The following is a 14166-nucleotide window of genomic DNA, read 5'->3' on the forward strand; positions in this document are numbered from 1 at the left end:
AATGTTTCTCTTCAAGCACATCTTGCAACGGAAAAGAGTCTGATCCAATATGAAAAAGGAAATGTTCCTAGATCGATCTCTTAGGTGGGCATAATTCTCCCGTGCCTTTGCTATTTATATTTAATAATTACCATTTTATAATTTTAGTCAGGGTAGGCAGTGCCTACCTTGCCTACCCCGACAGCATGCCTGTGTTCCTTGCTTGTTTACTCTAATTAGAGAGAAGTATCCATTACACGGGAAAAACATTGTAGTGTATGACATACACTTGAATGCTTTTGTTTTTCAAATGAAAGTCTTATATTTTAAAACTGTAACAAGTCATATACTAGATGGATGCGATGTATTCCCATTATCTTTCATAGGGCTGCCAAGTCTTGATACAGACTCCCTTTTTGCACAACATGTGCTTCTAATATGAGCTCACTTACCTTAATTTCTGATTAATGACTTAATGGATGACTCGCTGAAAATTACATACTTACACATTTTGTACTGTCGGATCCGCGGAATTTGGCTGGATGGAGAGCGCACGTACGTACCAAGGCCGTAGTTACATTGTGAGCGCTGTGTACGTAACTCTGTGCTCCCCACCCCAACCCCAGTACGGTAGGCCTAGGTACAGAGGAAAATCGCTACTCTACGTGTGCGGAGCTGAGCGCTAGCCAGAGAGGTGCGCATGCAAAGACGGTCGGTCCGCACCCGCGTACATGCTTTCCGCTACAATTGACTCAGCGGATTTCCACGCACTCAGTCTCGCAGAAAGTCATTTTTAGCGGAGATTTAGACAGATTTTTATTTTAAACCGAATTTCAAAGTCTGCGCAAATCCACGGAGAAATCTCATGCCTGTAAACTTATTAGATGAATCAAATTAGTGACATCACATCATTTGAGAAAAATGAACTGAAAATGGGAATACTAGAGGTACAATTCCCTCAAAAAATATTTGACTCACTTGGTTATTTCCAGTGATTTTTTCAACACAGAAGCAACCTTCGCAGCCTAATACAAAAATAAAATTACAAAACAATTCAAAATTTAACCTTCCCATTGATCTGTAAGACAATCATATATAAATGTAACATTTCTTATAGCAAAAGACCGCTCATTAGTTAACGTAGAAGACAATGGGTGATGATTGAATAGCAGAGATGAGATTATGAGTTGTAATTAATTCCTTTTGTTTATCAGAAAGATTTAAAAATCAGAACTTTTTCTTTTAGAAAACAATGATCCATGTACTCAGTTTAAAAGAAGCCGATGAAATGGCGTTAACAGTCTTTGTCCCCATAATTTTCTTTTTAGGGTGGTGACGTCACTCCTGGAAAAAAGTGCCCAGCAGGCATCGCGTTGAAAACTGTGCAGCTCTCCACGAGGAGCTGAGCCATTGTGATGTCAATGCTCATTCAGCTCATTAACTTCAAAATCCACAAGCAACTACAGTGCATCCACATCCAAGATTTTATATTATAACTAGACCAAGGGTGACCCGTTGGGTCCCGTCCCCCTCCCCCTCCACCTCGCTCTGCCACCTCTCTCTGCCCCCTCTCTCTCCCCCCCCCCCCATCTTTCCCCTCTCCCCTTTCTCACCCCCCCCCCCCCCACCTCTCCCCCGTGTGTGTGTGTGTGACGCCACAGCCCTCCGCAATTGTGCGTTGAGGGGACGAGACCCAACGGGTCCCCCTTGGTCTAGTTCTAGATTAAAGATACAGACAACAGAGACGAAACAGCACCTATAACAAACACACACACCCACCCATGCTAATTAAGATAAATGGGATGACATCCAGATACATAACACATAGCCTAATTTATTGTTGTATTCCTGTAAACATTACATACATGAAATCAATGTACATCAGAATCAACATATTTCAAGATGAAGAGTGCTACTCACATTCATTTGAACAGTGATATAATTCATTGGAGGATAAAGACTTAAGACCAATTCATCAACACTATAAAAAGAGAAAACTTTATCAACACTATTTTCAAATTAACTCAACGCAGTATGTTGTTTAAACACCAATAAAAATGATGATAGTTGGGTGCATGTCTAAGCAGAAATATGTATTTGGAAGATTAAAATGTATACATTTTATCACGGTCTGAACCAGTGGTAATTGCTAACACCGAGATAAAGTTTGAATACAAGGCTTGTGTTACTTGCATCTACCTTTCAAATGAAATATCAAGCAAAGAAGTCCATTTATAAGCAGATGATAATCATAAATGTTCATAATGCCATGTGAAAGACTGGTTAGGCCACAACTGCAGTGCGTCTAATTTTGGTCAGCCAACTTCAGTAAGGATGGTAATATCTTGGAAGATGCAGAAAAAAAAACCTGAGTTCCTGGGGTCAGGAATTTCAGCTGTAAGACTAAACTGCAGAAACTAGGATAGTCATTCTTAAAATAAAGACTACTTGGAAATTTGATCATGACACACAAGATTACGGCTGGTTTGAAAGACATGATGTTGGTATACAATTTAAAAAATTAAAGTGCTGGAGTGACTTAGTAGCAGGTTAGGCAGCATCTGTGGAGGCAGATGTTTTGGCTTGGGACACTTCTTTAGATTCATGGTAGTCGGGGGAGAAATTTTGGGGAAAAGGTGTGGTGGAACAAAGCCTGGGAAGTGATAGGCGGGTGCAGGTGAAGGGGAAGTTTTAATTGGCAGGCGAGTAGACAAAGGCTAGAGATGAAAAGAAGACAAAAGGATGTCAGATAAGAAAAGGTGAAATATGAAGACAGGGAAAGGGGACAAAGGAGAGGGAAATGCGGGGGGGGGGGGGGGGGGGGGGGGGGGGGGGGGGAGAGATGATTAGTTGGGTGCACACCATGGTGGGGCACCAGAAAGAGAAGGGGTGAAAAAAAGGATGGATTGTTACCTAATATTGAGAAAACAATGTTGGTGAATTTGAATAGGTTGGTTTAAATAGGATAGAGGAAAGATGTTCTCTTCAGTCAGCATCTCCACAGATTTACCATTTTGGTGATAAAAAGATGGCAGGAAAAATTTAAGATATTTTCTTTTGAGGTCCAAAATTAACCGAATACAGCACAGAAACAGGACCTTCAGCTTACCGAATCCAAGCTGATCATAAACCACATGGACTCCATTTTATTTTGCCCATATTCCCATCAATCTCGTCTGAGATTTTGCCACTCACCAATACACAAAAGGCAATTTTCCATTGTGATAGAAGTGATGGCATGGTGGCGCAATGCTGGAGTTGTTGCCTTATAAGCCCCACAGACCCGGGTTCGATGCTGACTACGGGTGCTGTCTGTATGAAGTTTGTACATTCTCCCTGAGTTTTCTTTGGGAGCTCCAGTTTCCTCCCACACTCTAAAGACGTACAGGTTTGTAGGTTAATTGGCTTGGTAAAATTGTAAATTGTCCCTAGTGTGTGTAGGATAGTGGTAGTGTACAGGGATCGCTGGTCAGCATGGACTCAGTAGGCCGAAGGGCCTATTTCTGCGCTGTATCTCTAACTAAACTAAACTAAAACTAAGATCATATTAAGTGGTTAAATGTGAGTAAACTGGGTGTGAAGGTAATGGGGAAAAATATTAATTAATTACTAAACCACATATTTTGGGGGTGCGGATAAGGAGAGCACGCACACTCCAAATGGACAGCAGAAATCAGGACTGAACCAGAGCTGTTGCCAGAGCTGTGAGGCAGCAGCTTTATGATCTATGTGACAATGCCATACAGATCTGCACAGCATTCTATGCAGGCGTGGAAGAAACAAAATTAAACTTTTGAAAAGGGAATTGAACAGGCATTTGAGAGAGAGAATAGTTTGCAGAATAATGTGGAAAACAGGACTGTACTCAGTCAATCTAGGTTAGATGTTCAAAATGGCTGCCTTCTGTGCTATGGATTTTATAATGCCATGAAAACCAGAATAAGTAATATAGCTGTGATGAGAAGTCTCTCTTTCCCCTGTAAAATCTTCATTATTTTCTAAACTGGAACAGCACACGTAAGCAAACCTTGTTTCGTGATGTCCTGGCATGAAAAAATACAATCTCACCTTACCTGCCCTAAACCTGTCAGAGTCTAAACCCACTTTAACAATCGTCAAAAACTTATCAAACTCACAACATGCTACTGATTTCTATTAGGATGAATTGCAAATTTTGAGCAACAGAGAGGACACACATTGTAACATAATACAAATGATACTGATTTGAATAAAGTATTGAGCTAAGTTTGTAGTGTGCTCCAACCTAACTTCAAACATTTAATCTAAATGTTTATCAAAAATCATGTTCGGTCAGGCTCAAAATGTTGACAGACTCTACTTTGTATTTCATTATTTGCTTGTCACCTGTGTCTACTGCCAGGACATCACAAAACAATATTTGCAAGAATTATGTAATCAGCAATTAAAATCTTACCTGGGGCTAATTTCATTGGTGACATCACCCAGATCATCCAACTGTGTTATGTTTTGCAACGTGTCTACCTTTCCATGATTTTTAACAGCTTCGGAGACTTTTTTCAAACATGCTTTGGCTGCTTTCAGTAGTCCCAAACAAGGAGCTATGACCTGTTTGTCTTCTTCTGACCAGTAAGTGTCCCGATTTTCTCGCAAGTAGGAATCGTCATCTTCAAAAATGTTACTGAATGGATCTGCATTATCTGCATGTTGAGCCTGCCAATTACACATCACAATTATTTCTACAGCACAGATACATTCAAATCTTCGGAGTAGATTAGCTGTTACAAAATTAATTTCTTTCAATTACATTCTCGGTCAGATATTGTTGATTGATGCATTTACCGCAGAAACATGGTCAAATGCTCATTATCTAATTGAAGATTGCACGATTCAATACACAGGCAGCAATGAAGCTAGAATGAATTTGAGAGTTGGATCTTTTTCACCAGGTGGTCGAAGGGCACTACTCATATATGTTAAATACGAATCATTAAGTTAATTTCATAATCAGCAAACAGACAATTTAGAATTATAGACATATGGAACTCCGGATGCTGGAATCTTAAGCTAAACATAAACTGCTGGAGGAACTCAACATGTCAGGCAACATCTGTGGAAAGAAATGGATGGACAACACCTCTGGTCAGGGTCCTTTTGTGTCTAGGTCACAACTCCCTCCCCTCCCGATTACTTACAAAGAAAGTCCGGCTAACTTCCCTACATTCTGAGATTCAAATAACTGCTGCAAAACCATGTAACTTCCCCATACACACATAATTGGATTCCATCTTAACTGGAAGCTATCCCTTAACTCACAGAAACTAGATTAATCTAATAATATCAACAAACAAATTGCTGGAGGATGTCCGCAGGTTGGGCAGAATCTATGGAGGGAATGGGGCAGGCAATGTTTTGGGTTGGAACTCTTTTTTCTTCTTTCTGATCTGGATTTCTTGTATCTCAGTCTAATAAAAGACTATGTAACCATTGGAACATCTAAAGCACCACTTAGCTGGATCCTATTTTACAATTACTAAGAGTATTAACTGTTGGGTTATATGCATACTAATTTTACTTTAACCTAGACCATAAGATTAGTTAAGCTCCGTATTGGCTGTAATGTTTCTGGTGTCAATATAACCAGATGAACAGAAAGTTTTTTGCATCTGATTTGAAAAGAGATCCATAATTGGAGCATGATATTACCTAGGTTACATTCTTACCAAATAGTGAAAGGCCTGGATAGAGTGGATGTGGGAGAGGATGTTTCCACTAGTTGCACAAACTCAGAATAAAAGGACGTACCTTTAGAAAGGAGATGAGATGGAATTTCTTTAGTCAGAAGGAGGTAAATCTGTGGAGTTCATTGCCATAGATGACTGTGGAAGCCAAGTCATTAGGTTTTTTTTTTTTTTTTTAAAGGTGGAGATTGACAGATTCTTGATTAGTAAAGGGTCAAGGGTTATGGAAGAAGGCAGGAGACTGGGGTTGAGAGGGAAAGATAAATCAGCCACGATTGGAGTAGACTTGATGGGCTGAATGGCCTAATACTGCTCCTATGATTAATGAACTTCAGAAATTACGCTCTTTTGTAATGTATCTCATAATTATTTTGTTTTCATTAAATGTTGCTATATGCCGATCAGCAATGCTGTACATCAAATTCTTAGGTTTTGTTCAACTTTATTGATACTGTAGTTTTTTTAGTGTACAAACTAAATTGCCCTTAATTCTCCAGAATTTAAATGAATGAAAACATAGATTTTTATTTTAAAGACTGAATTTAATTTAATGTCTGGAAAACTAAAGGTTAGAGATAGTACTAGAAAATAGCGCTCAGGAGGATTAGCAGTGCTCGCAATCAACACAGTAACCTTAAAATGTCTACACCAGTTCCTACTTTTAAGTGCCATGGTAACATCTAAAGAGTAACCCTTGCTGCCACCAAGTGTTCAAAATAAGAAGCTCAGAGATCTACTCTTTAGAGCTTCTTTCTTGGATGATGGTAGTTCACAGAAGAAAAAACATTCAGCTCAACATCACATATGATTTGTGTGCCATAGGCTTTTGTTGAAACCTAAAGCAACTAATTAGCTCCACTCCAGAGGTCGCAAATGTCAACAATTCTCCTGAACTCTTAGAAGTGACATTATTGGATGAGCAACAGAAATAAGAAGCTATAATAAACTATATGAGGGCACTCCCTAATCCAGTAACTCAAGGAAATCAATGTTTCAAAATCAGATTGTAAATCATTTTTTTAATAATTTAAAATAAAATTTCACAAAAAATTGTAATTAGCTTATTGGAACTTCAGCCTTTGCTGAAATTTACAACTCAATTACGGAGAAAATTAAAGAGGGAAACATTTGACCAGCAGGTCATAGACTGAGCAATAGGAACATTATTTTACATGTTACCAAAAACTGTGCTAATGGGTGTGCTAATGGAACAAAATAAGCTTAATGGCATAAATTTAAATGGTGACTGGATAGAGAAATGTGAGAATGCCTGTTCAAAAGTTTTAAAGATGGTAGAATAAATTAAAGTTAAAAAAAAATATATATATATATAGAAGGTACACCCTTTTAAAAATAAAAGTGTAGAATACAAAGGGAAGGAATAAGACAAGGTATACAATTCCCAATATTGCACATTAGGAACAAGGACAAAACCATGAATGGTGCAAAAAATTACCACAATTGTACTAAGAATTTGAGACTTCAGTCATGTACAAAATTGTTCCCTTTGGAACAGAACAGCTTAATAAACGTATGTAAACATGTTGAGAGTTGTGGCTGTTTGGAAACATTAAACACAGAAAATCTATTTGCTGCAGCAGAAGGCTCAGTAACACAAACTTTAATTTAAGACAATTGGGAAAAGATCTATAAATATCAGGTTGTTGTAAATAAGAATTGTACACAGTCTGAAATGATGGCAGAACAAGTTCAATACAGAATTGGATATTAGAAATGGTCACAAAAAATGATAGTGGAACCATTCAACAACTCTTTACAGGTGGTTGATCAAATGGAAAAAGTAAGGCCCTTTAAGGACAAAAGGAGCGATCTGTTTTTGCAGCCAGAAAGTATGCACTAGCTCCTAAATAAATACTTTTCAACCATAGTCTCAAATGAAACAGGATAATTGGATAATTAAACAAAGAGTTAGATGAAAGTTGTGTGCATGTCTCCATCAATAAAGAAGGGGTACTTGATGCCTAGGCGGGTTTAAAGGTGGATGAAAACCTAGCACGGAATGGGACTTATTCCAGGCTGGTATGGGATGCAGGGGAAGAAATTGCTGGTGCTCTGGCTGAGATTTTGTAAACTTCACTGGATATAGTGTGGTCCCAGATGACTGGAGGACAGCAAATGGTTATTTACTGTTAATAGTCTGGGAGGAATATGTGGGAGGCACGATCGCTAAGCCCACATATGATATGAAGATAGGCAAAGTTGTTCACATTGTAGAAGGTATTGATGTTTTGGTAAAATGAGCTGAAAATGGCAGATTGCTTTAATACAGGCAAAAGTGAGGTATTGTATTTTGAGGCTAGGACATGCACCATGACTGGGCGTATTGACAAAGAGGGACCTCAGAGTTCGTGCAAGTTGAAGATGGCAACACAGATAGAAAACACGTTTAGGAAGACATACAAGATCCTGGCCTTCATTAGTCAGGTACCCTCCCCCCACCTTTCGCTCCCGTGCTCCAATCAGTTTGGACAAAGGGTCCCGATCAGAAATGTCATTTGAACCTTCCCTCCAAGATGCTGCCTGACCCGCTGAGTTCCTCCAGCACTTTGTTTTATTTTACTGAAGATTCCAGCATCTGCATTATCTTGTGTTTTCATTAGTCAATGTTGATTGCAGAAGTAGGGAGGTAATGCTCCAACTTTATATAACCTTGGTCAGACCTCAGATGGACTACTGTGTGCAGTTGTGGTCACCATGATATAGCAACGATGTGATAGCTCTGGAAACAATGCAAAACAGATTCATCAGGATGTTGCCTGGGATAAAGTAATTCAGTTATGAGGATTGACAGGAGAAAAGTTTGGGAATTTTCTCCCAAGAGCAGAGGAGTTTAAAAAGAGACACAATTGAGATGTAGAAAATTACAAGGGATATAGATAGAGAAGAATACAGGAAACATTCCCCTATATCAGAGATAAATAAAACTAGAAGACACAGGATTAAGGTAAAGGGTAAGGAGACTCAGAAGTAATGAGGGGTCATTCTTCATCCAGAGCAAGGGAAGTAACTGTAAGGCACTGCCTGAGAGAGGTTGAAGCTGGGTCACTGGCAGCATTTAAGAAGCATATAGATAAACACTTGAATAACTTGGGCATAGAGAGCGATGGACAAGGTATTGGGTAACACTGTCAGTGTGGATAGGTTGGGCCAAATGTCCTCTTGCTATGTTCTGAAATTATATAATCTTATCATTTATATTCTATGAAGTATAATTTTAAATCATTTTTATTTATATATGGAATTTATAACATGGAAACATTGGTCCAAAAAAGCATTTATGTTGTATCAAAGCAACAAATCCATGCACATTATTCCTACACTTGTTCAACTCCTTCCCATTCAAATTTAATCTAATCTACGCATTGCTTCTTCCTCAACTCCAAATCCTATAAATACAATCCACATCTTGAATAGTCCATTCACCACCTTTAAGTTTTTACTCAGTAGATGCTCTTTTCCACAAATACAGGTTTCAACATTTTTTCATTTTTAAATTGACTATATTCTACTGTACAGTGCAATGCTCAAATGAAAACACCTAATTTTCCAGGTAATCCAATTTTCCCATATCAGAGAGCAAATCTGAATATTCGTTCCCTATCTGCAATATCCTTCAGGAATGCACACTCATCAAATAATTTATTAAATTTATGCTATTAGACTGCACCTGTTTCATTTCTTCCAAAGCATCTTCGACAATAGCAGAGTAAGTGGACATCAGGGATAGAACAGCTGCATGATTATCTGTGGGGAAGTTCAAAACAGATTAGTGTGTCAGACAGGTTCAATTAAGCTAGGCAAACCTGACAAATATCACAATCTAAATGCTATTTTTTACAGGGCCATGTATACGTAAAAATAACATGAAGATACATATGACTCTCTATAAACAATATTCAAAATTACATTTTAGGAGAACTTGTGCCTAATGTCTTAAAAACCAAACAATCTACACAATCAAGTGACATGTTGGCTGATGTTTGCAATACAATACGCAAGGGTTTCAAACTTAAACACAAATAAGAGTAAAATATTAGCATAACAAAAAACACCATAAAATGCTGAATACATGGATTATGACATGGACCTGTATCTGATGTTTTCAAATGTCCAAGGAACAAAGGATATATTTAAAAGTCAAGCATTAAGTTAAACTCCAAACAAATTTCCATTCAAATAGGTTGACAGCCTTGGAAAAATATCAGTACCGTACTTTGTCGCTTGCATACGATAACAATTAAATCTTTGCAGAGACGTGGATAATTAGAAAGTGTTATAGATGAACACGAGAGATGTGAAATGTTGAGCTTTACCGAAGTTTCCTTGAAACTAATATGATGAATAGTGTCCAATACATCAAAAGGTCTTTTGCTTGTTATCCAGATCACCATTGTCCATTGGCCTTCTGATGGAGAAACACTTTGGTTTGCAATTTGAAATCTGCATTACCTTTTGGTATCTTGGAAAACTTGTCACACGCTTCCCAGACTCCACCCGTGGATGTCAGTTGGTCCTGGGACAAACTGAAAAAAAAAACTACACTTACAAATCAGGCACAGGTACAATTTAATATTGAACACTATTAGAAGCTACATTGTACCCACATTGTTAGCAATTTTATTATTCTATTTCACAAAGAAAATTCCCTCATATACACAATGTGAGTCAGAGTGGGCCATCATACATCCACGGCCCTCAGCTTCAGTACCGGCTCTCCACAGGGCTGCGTACTGAGCCACCTGCTCTACACCATCTACACACATGACTGCACCCCCGCCCACCACAGCAACACCATTGTCAAATTTGCGGATGACACTACGGTGGTGGGACTCATCTCCGGGGGGGACGAGTACGCCTACCGGGATGAGGCGGAGCAGCTGACAGTGTGGTGTGAAGAAAATAACCTGCTCCTCAACACCTTAAAGACAAAGGAATTAATAATAGACTTTAGGAAGAATAAAACGGACATGGTACCATTGATTATCAGAGGGGACTGTGTGGAGAGGGTGGCGGATTTCCGCTTCCTGGGAATCCATATTGAGGAGGACCTGACGTGGAGCGTGAACACCTCTGCGATGCTGAAAAAGGTCCAGCAGAGACTGCACTTCCTGAGGGTGCTCAGGAAGAATAACATCACTCAGAGACTGCTGCTGTCCTTTTATCGGTGCTCCATTGAGAGCATACTAACATACTGTGTATGCGTGTGGTACACCAGCTGCACAGCGGCTCAGAGGAAAGCGCTCCAGAAGGCCATTGACAACGCCCAGAGGATTGTCGGCTGCCCTCTCCTTACCTTGGAGGACTTACACAGTTCCCGCTGCATCAAAAAATCCCAGAGTATCATAAAGGACATTTCCCACCCCGGACACTCCCTGTTTGAACTGTTGCCGTCAGGCAGACGGTACAGATCTACAAGGACAAGGACGAACAGACTAAAAAACAGTTTTTACCCCACTGCTATAAAAGCACTAAATGTAGCCGCCAAGGAACGCAGGGGCGATACAGACTAAGGGACTGTGGTAAACTGTGAAATCGACAGAAGGATGGAGGGTTGGGTGTTTATGCGTGCTATTTTCATGATATTTATTTTAGTTGTTTATCTTTTAATACTTTATCTTGTATGTATCGTTAGCTTTTAGAAATGTTTGAATGGTGCACTGACTGGCTGATGTTTTTAAATTTTGTTGTACATGGTTCATGTTACAATGACAATAAAGAAACTATTCTATTCTATTAGTACAAAGCGTGGTGGGGGAAAGATTGGTAAAAACAGGGCCGTGACGTAAACGCTCTTTCCTTGACCCCTTCAAACTGATTACTTGAAACCACTTTTTCTTATCTACTACTTACTAAAAACTAAGATTCAAAATACAAATCAAAATAAGAAATAAGAAAGAGAACAATACAATCACATTTTTCAAGTGGTTGCCCTCGCTCTCGGTGGAAGGGCATGGATGGAGGGGACGGGGGGGCGGGGGGCAGAATTATGGGAGAAATGGGTGCACATTCAGATGGGCACAGGGAGAAGAGGGAAAAAATAAAGGGAGATTTTGGGGATTGTTACCTAAAATTGGAGAGTTCAATGTCCATACCCTAGATGTGATAGACACAAAAAGCAGAAGTGACTCAGCTGGTCAGGCAGAACCTCTGGAAAAAAGGAATAGGTGACATTTCGGGTCGAGACCTTTCTTCAGAGGTGGTTTTCCTCAAGATCGAGTGTGGTCTTACTCCCAGCAATGCACACGGCCCAGGACAGAAAGGTTGGTTTGCAAATGAGAAGGGAAGTCAAAATGGTCAAGAACCAGAATTGTACAACATCGTAACTCACTTTCTGTGTCAAAACTAGTCATTTACACATCCACCTACGATGCTGGCTCAGGCGTTCCCTATCAGTAGCGCAGCCTGTCTGGCTGTCATGACCCGCAGCCCAGCATTTTACACTCTTTTGTCATTAACTTTCACCATCAGTGCATCGATCCTTTGTACCGTCATTGCCGCAATTTAAATGTAATAGTTTTCCCTCTTTTCCAGTCTAAATGCCTTTATCCTCACACATTAATTCAATTTATCATCCCACGGATGCTGCCTTACCCAATTGTTTATTCATAACATTTGTTGTTTTCATTAGAAAGTAGTGGATTTAAAAAAAGACTGTTTTTACAATTTTAAACACCAATGAAAGTTTGTTTTTCACACCTTCAAATTTTCAACATAGATTTAGATTTAAATATTAGAACCTTTGAAGTGGTGTGCCCAGTATCACATTCAATAGTTGAATAACTCCCTCCACTACGTCCTTGGTGGCATTTCGAACTAATCGACGTAAAGTTAAGCCTGAGGTTACAAAAAAAAAATCCAATTATTAAACATCGAAATTTACCCTTGATTGGTTATTTTCGATCCATTTTTGTATTTTAGCTAAATAACACAAATCATACTAAAGATTTCAAGTACAGCTAGTTCTGCTATAAAACAAGAATGTTTATTAAAACGATGCCTGAATTCGCTGAATCATATCATTCTTCTTTTTCCCACAAGTCAAGAGGAGTAGCAATAGTAATTCGTAAAGGAATTCCTTTTGCGACCTCCTCAATAATAGTGGATATGGATGGCAGATATATTATAGTGGTTGGAGAGTTAAATGGTGAAAAAGTGATCCTTCTAAATGTTTATGGGCCTAACTTCGATAACCCCACTTTTTTTAACAAAACATTTAATAAAATTCCTGAATTTGCACAATACAAATTAATAATTGGAGGAGACTTCAATTGTACATTAGACCCATACTTAGATAGATCATCAAGGCAAAAAAAATCAACATCCAACTCAAGTGTTTTTTTAAATTCATTTATTAATACCACTAATATTAAGGATATCTGGAGAATAGAAAACCCAACCGGACGGGAATATTCATTTTATTCACCAGTACACAAAACATACTCAAGAATAGATTACTTTTTAGTTGATTCTACGTTTATTCCATTTACTTATAATTCAAAATATCATAACATTATAATCTCAGATCACGCACCGGTAACATTCATGATTAAATTAAATGGAATGTCCGAGAAACAAACATATTGGAGACTTAACCCGCAAATCTTGAACGAAAGATCATGCCAGGAATATATTATTAAACAAATTCAAATATTTTTTGAGGTAAATGACAACCCTGACACACCTGCTTCTCTTATGTGGGAGACGTTCAAAGCGTATGTTCGAGGTACATTAATCTCTGCCCAAGCATTTTATAATAAAGAAAACAGGATTAAACAAAAAGCACTGGAAAGTGAAATTAAGCAACTAGATACAGAAAACGCGAGAACGCCATCTACGTTAAAACATAATAAAATTGCTGTACTGAAATATAAATTAAAATAAAATGTACTCAGAACAAGTAATAAAACTTTATCAAAAAACCAAACAATTACAGTTTGAATTTGGAGACAAACCACAAAATTATTAGCACGCCAGCTGCGAAAAATGGAAGGGGAGAAAATAATTCATAAAATTAGAACAGAGACAGGAGAATTATTAAAAATGCCCAAGGATATAAATGATAGATTTCTACAATACTATCATAACCTTTATTCAACTAAAACTGTAGCACAATCAGAAGGAATAGCAGATTTTTTAATAAAATGTAATTTAAAAGGTTTAGATTCAAAGGATAGAGAATTATTAGAAAGGGAAATTACGATAAAGGATATTGAGGAGTCTATTGGCTCTCTTAAAAATGGTAAGGCAGTAGGGCCAGATGGTCTAGGTTCAGAATTTTACAAGAAATTTCATGATTTGCTGTGCCCACGCTTGCAAAGACTATATGATTATATCTACACCCAACAGAAACTCCCAGATACCTTAAATGAATCTATAATAACGCTTATTCCTAAAGCTGATAAAGATCCGGAAGATCCGGGATCATACAGAGCAATTGCACTTCTGA

General features: G+C 38.4%; 1 protein-coding gene across 1 annotated transcript in view; it reads right to left on the reverse strand.

Annotated features, from left to right (window-relative positions):
* The window catches only part of ccndbp1 (cyclin D-type binding-protein 1), a 30287-nt gene that overhangs the window by 2466 nt on the left and 13655 nt on the right, over positions 1-14166 (reverse strand). The window contains exons 5-10 of the mRNA XM_055652425.1: positions 12458-12554; positions 10170-10243; positions 9388-9464; positions 4415-4671; positions 1900-1960; positions 958-1004 (exon numbers count right to left, since the gene is read on the reverse strand). Of these exons, the coding sequence (XP_055508400.1) occupies positions 958-1004; positions 1900-1960; positions 4415-4671; positions 9388-9464; positions 10170-10243; positions 12458-12554 (613 nt within the window). The remainder of the gene's footprint in view (positions 1-957; positions 1005-1899; positions 1961-4414; positions 4672-9387; positions 9465-10169; positions 10244-12457; positions 12555-14166) is intronic.

This window comes from Leucoraja erinacea, chromosome 21, assembly GCF_028641065.1.
Source record: "Leucoraja erinacea ecotype New England chromosome 21, Leri_hhj_1, whole genome shotgun sequence".
Taxonomy (NCBI): Eukaryota; Metazoa; Chordata; class Chondrichthyes; order Rajiformes; family Rajidae; genus Leucoraja; species Leucoraja erinaceus.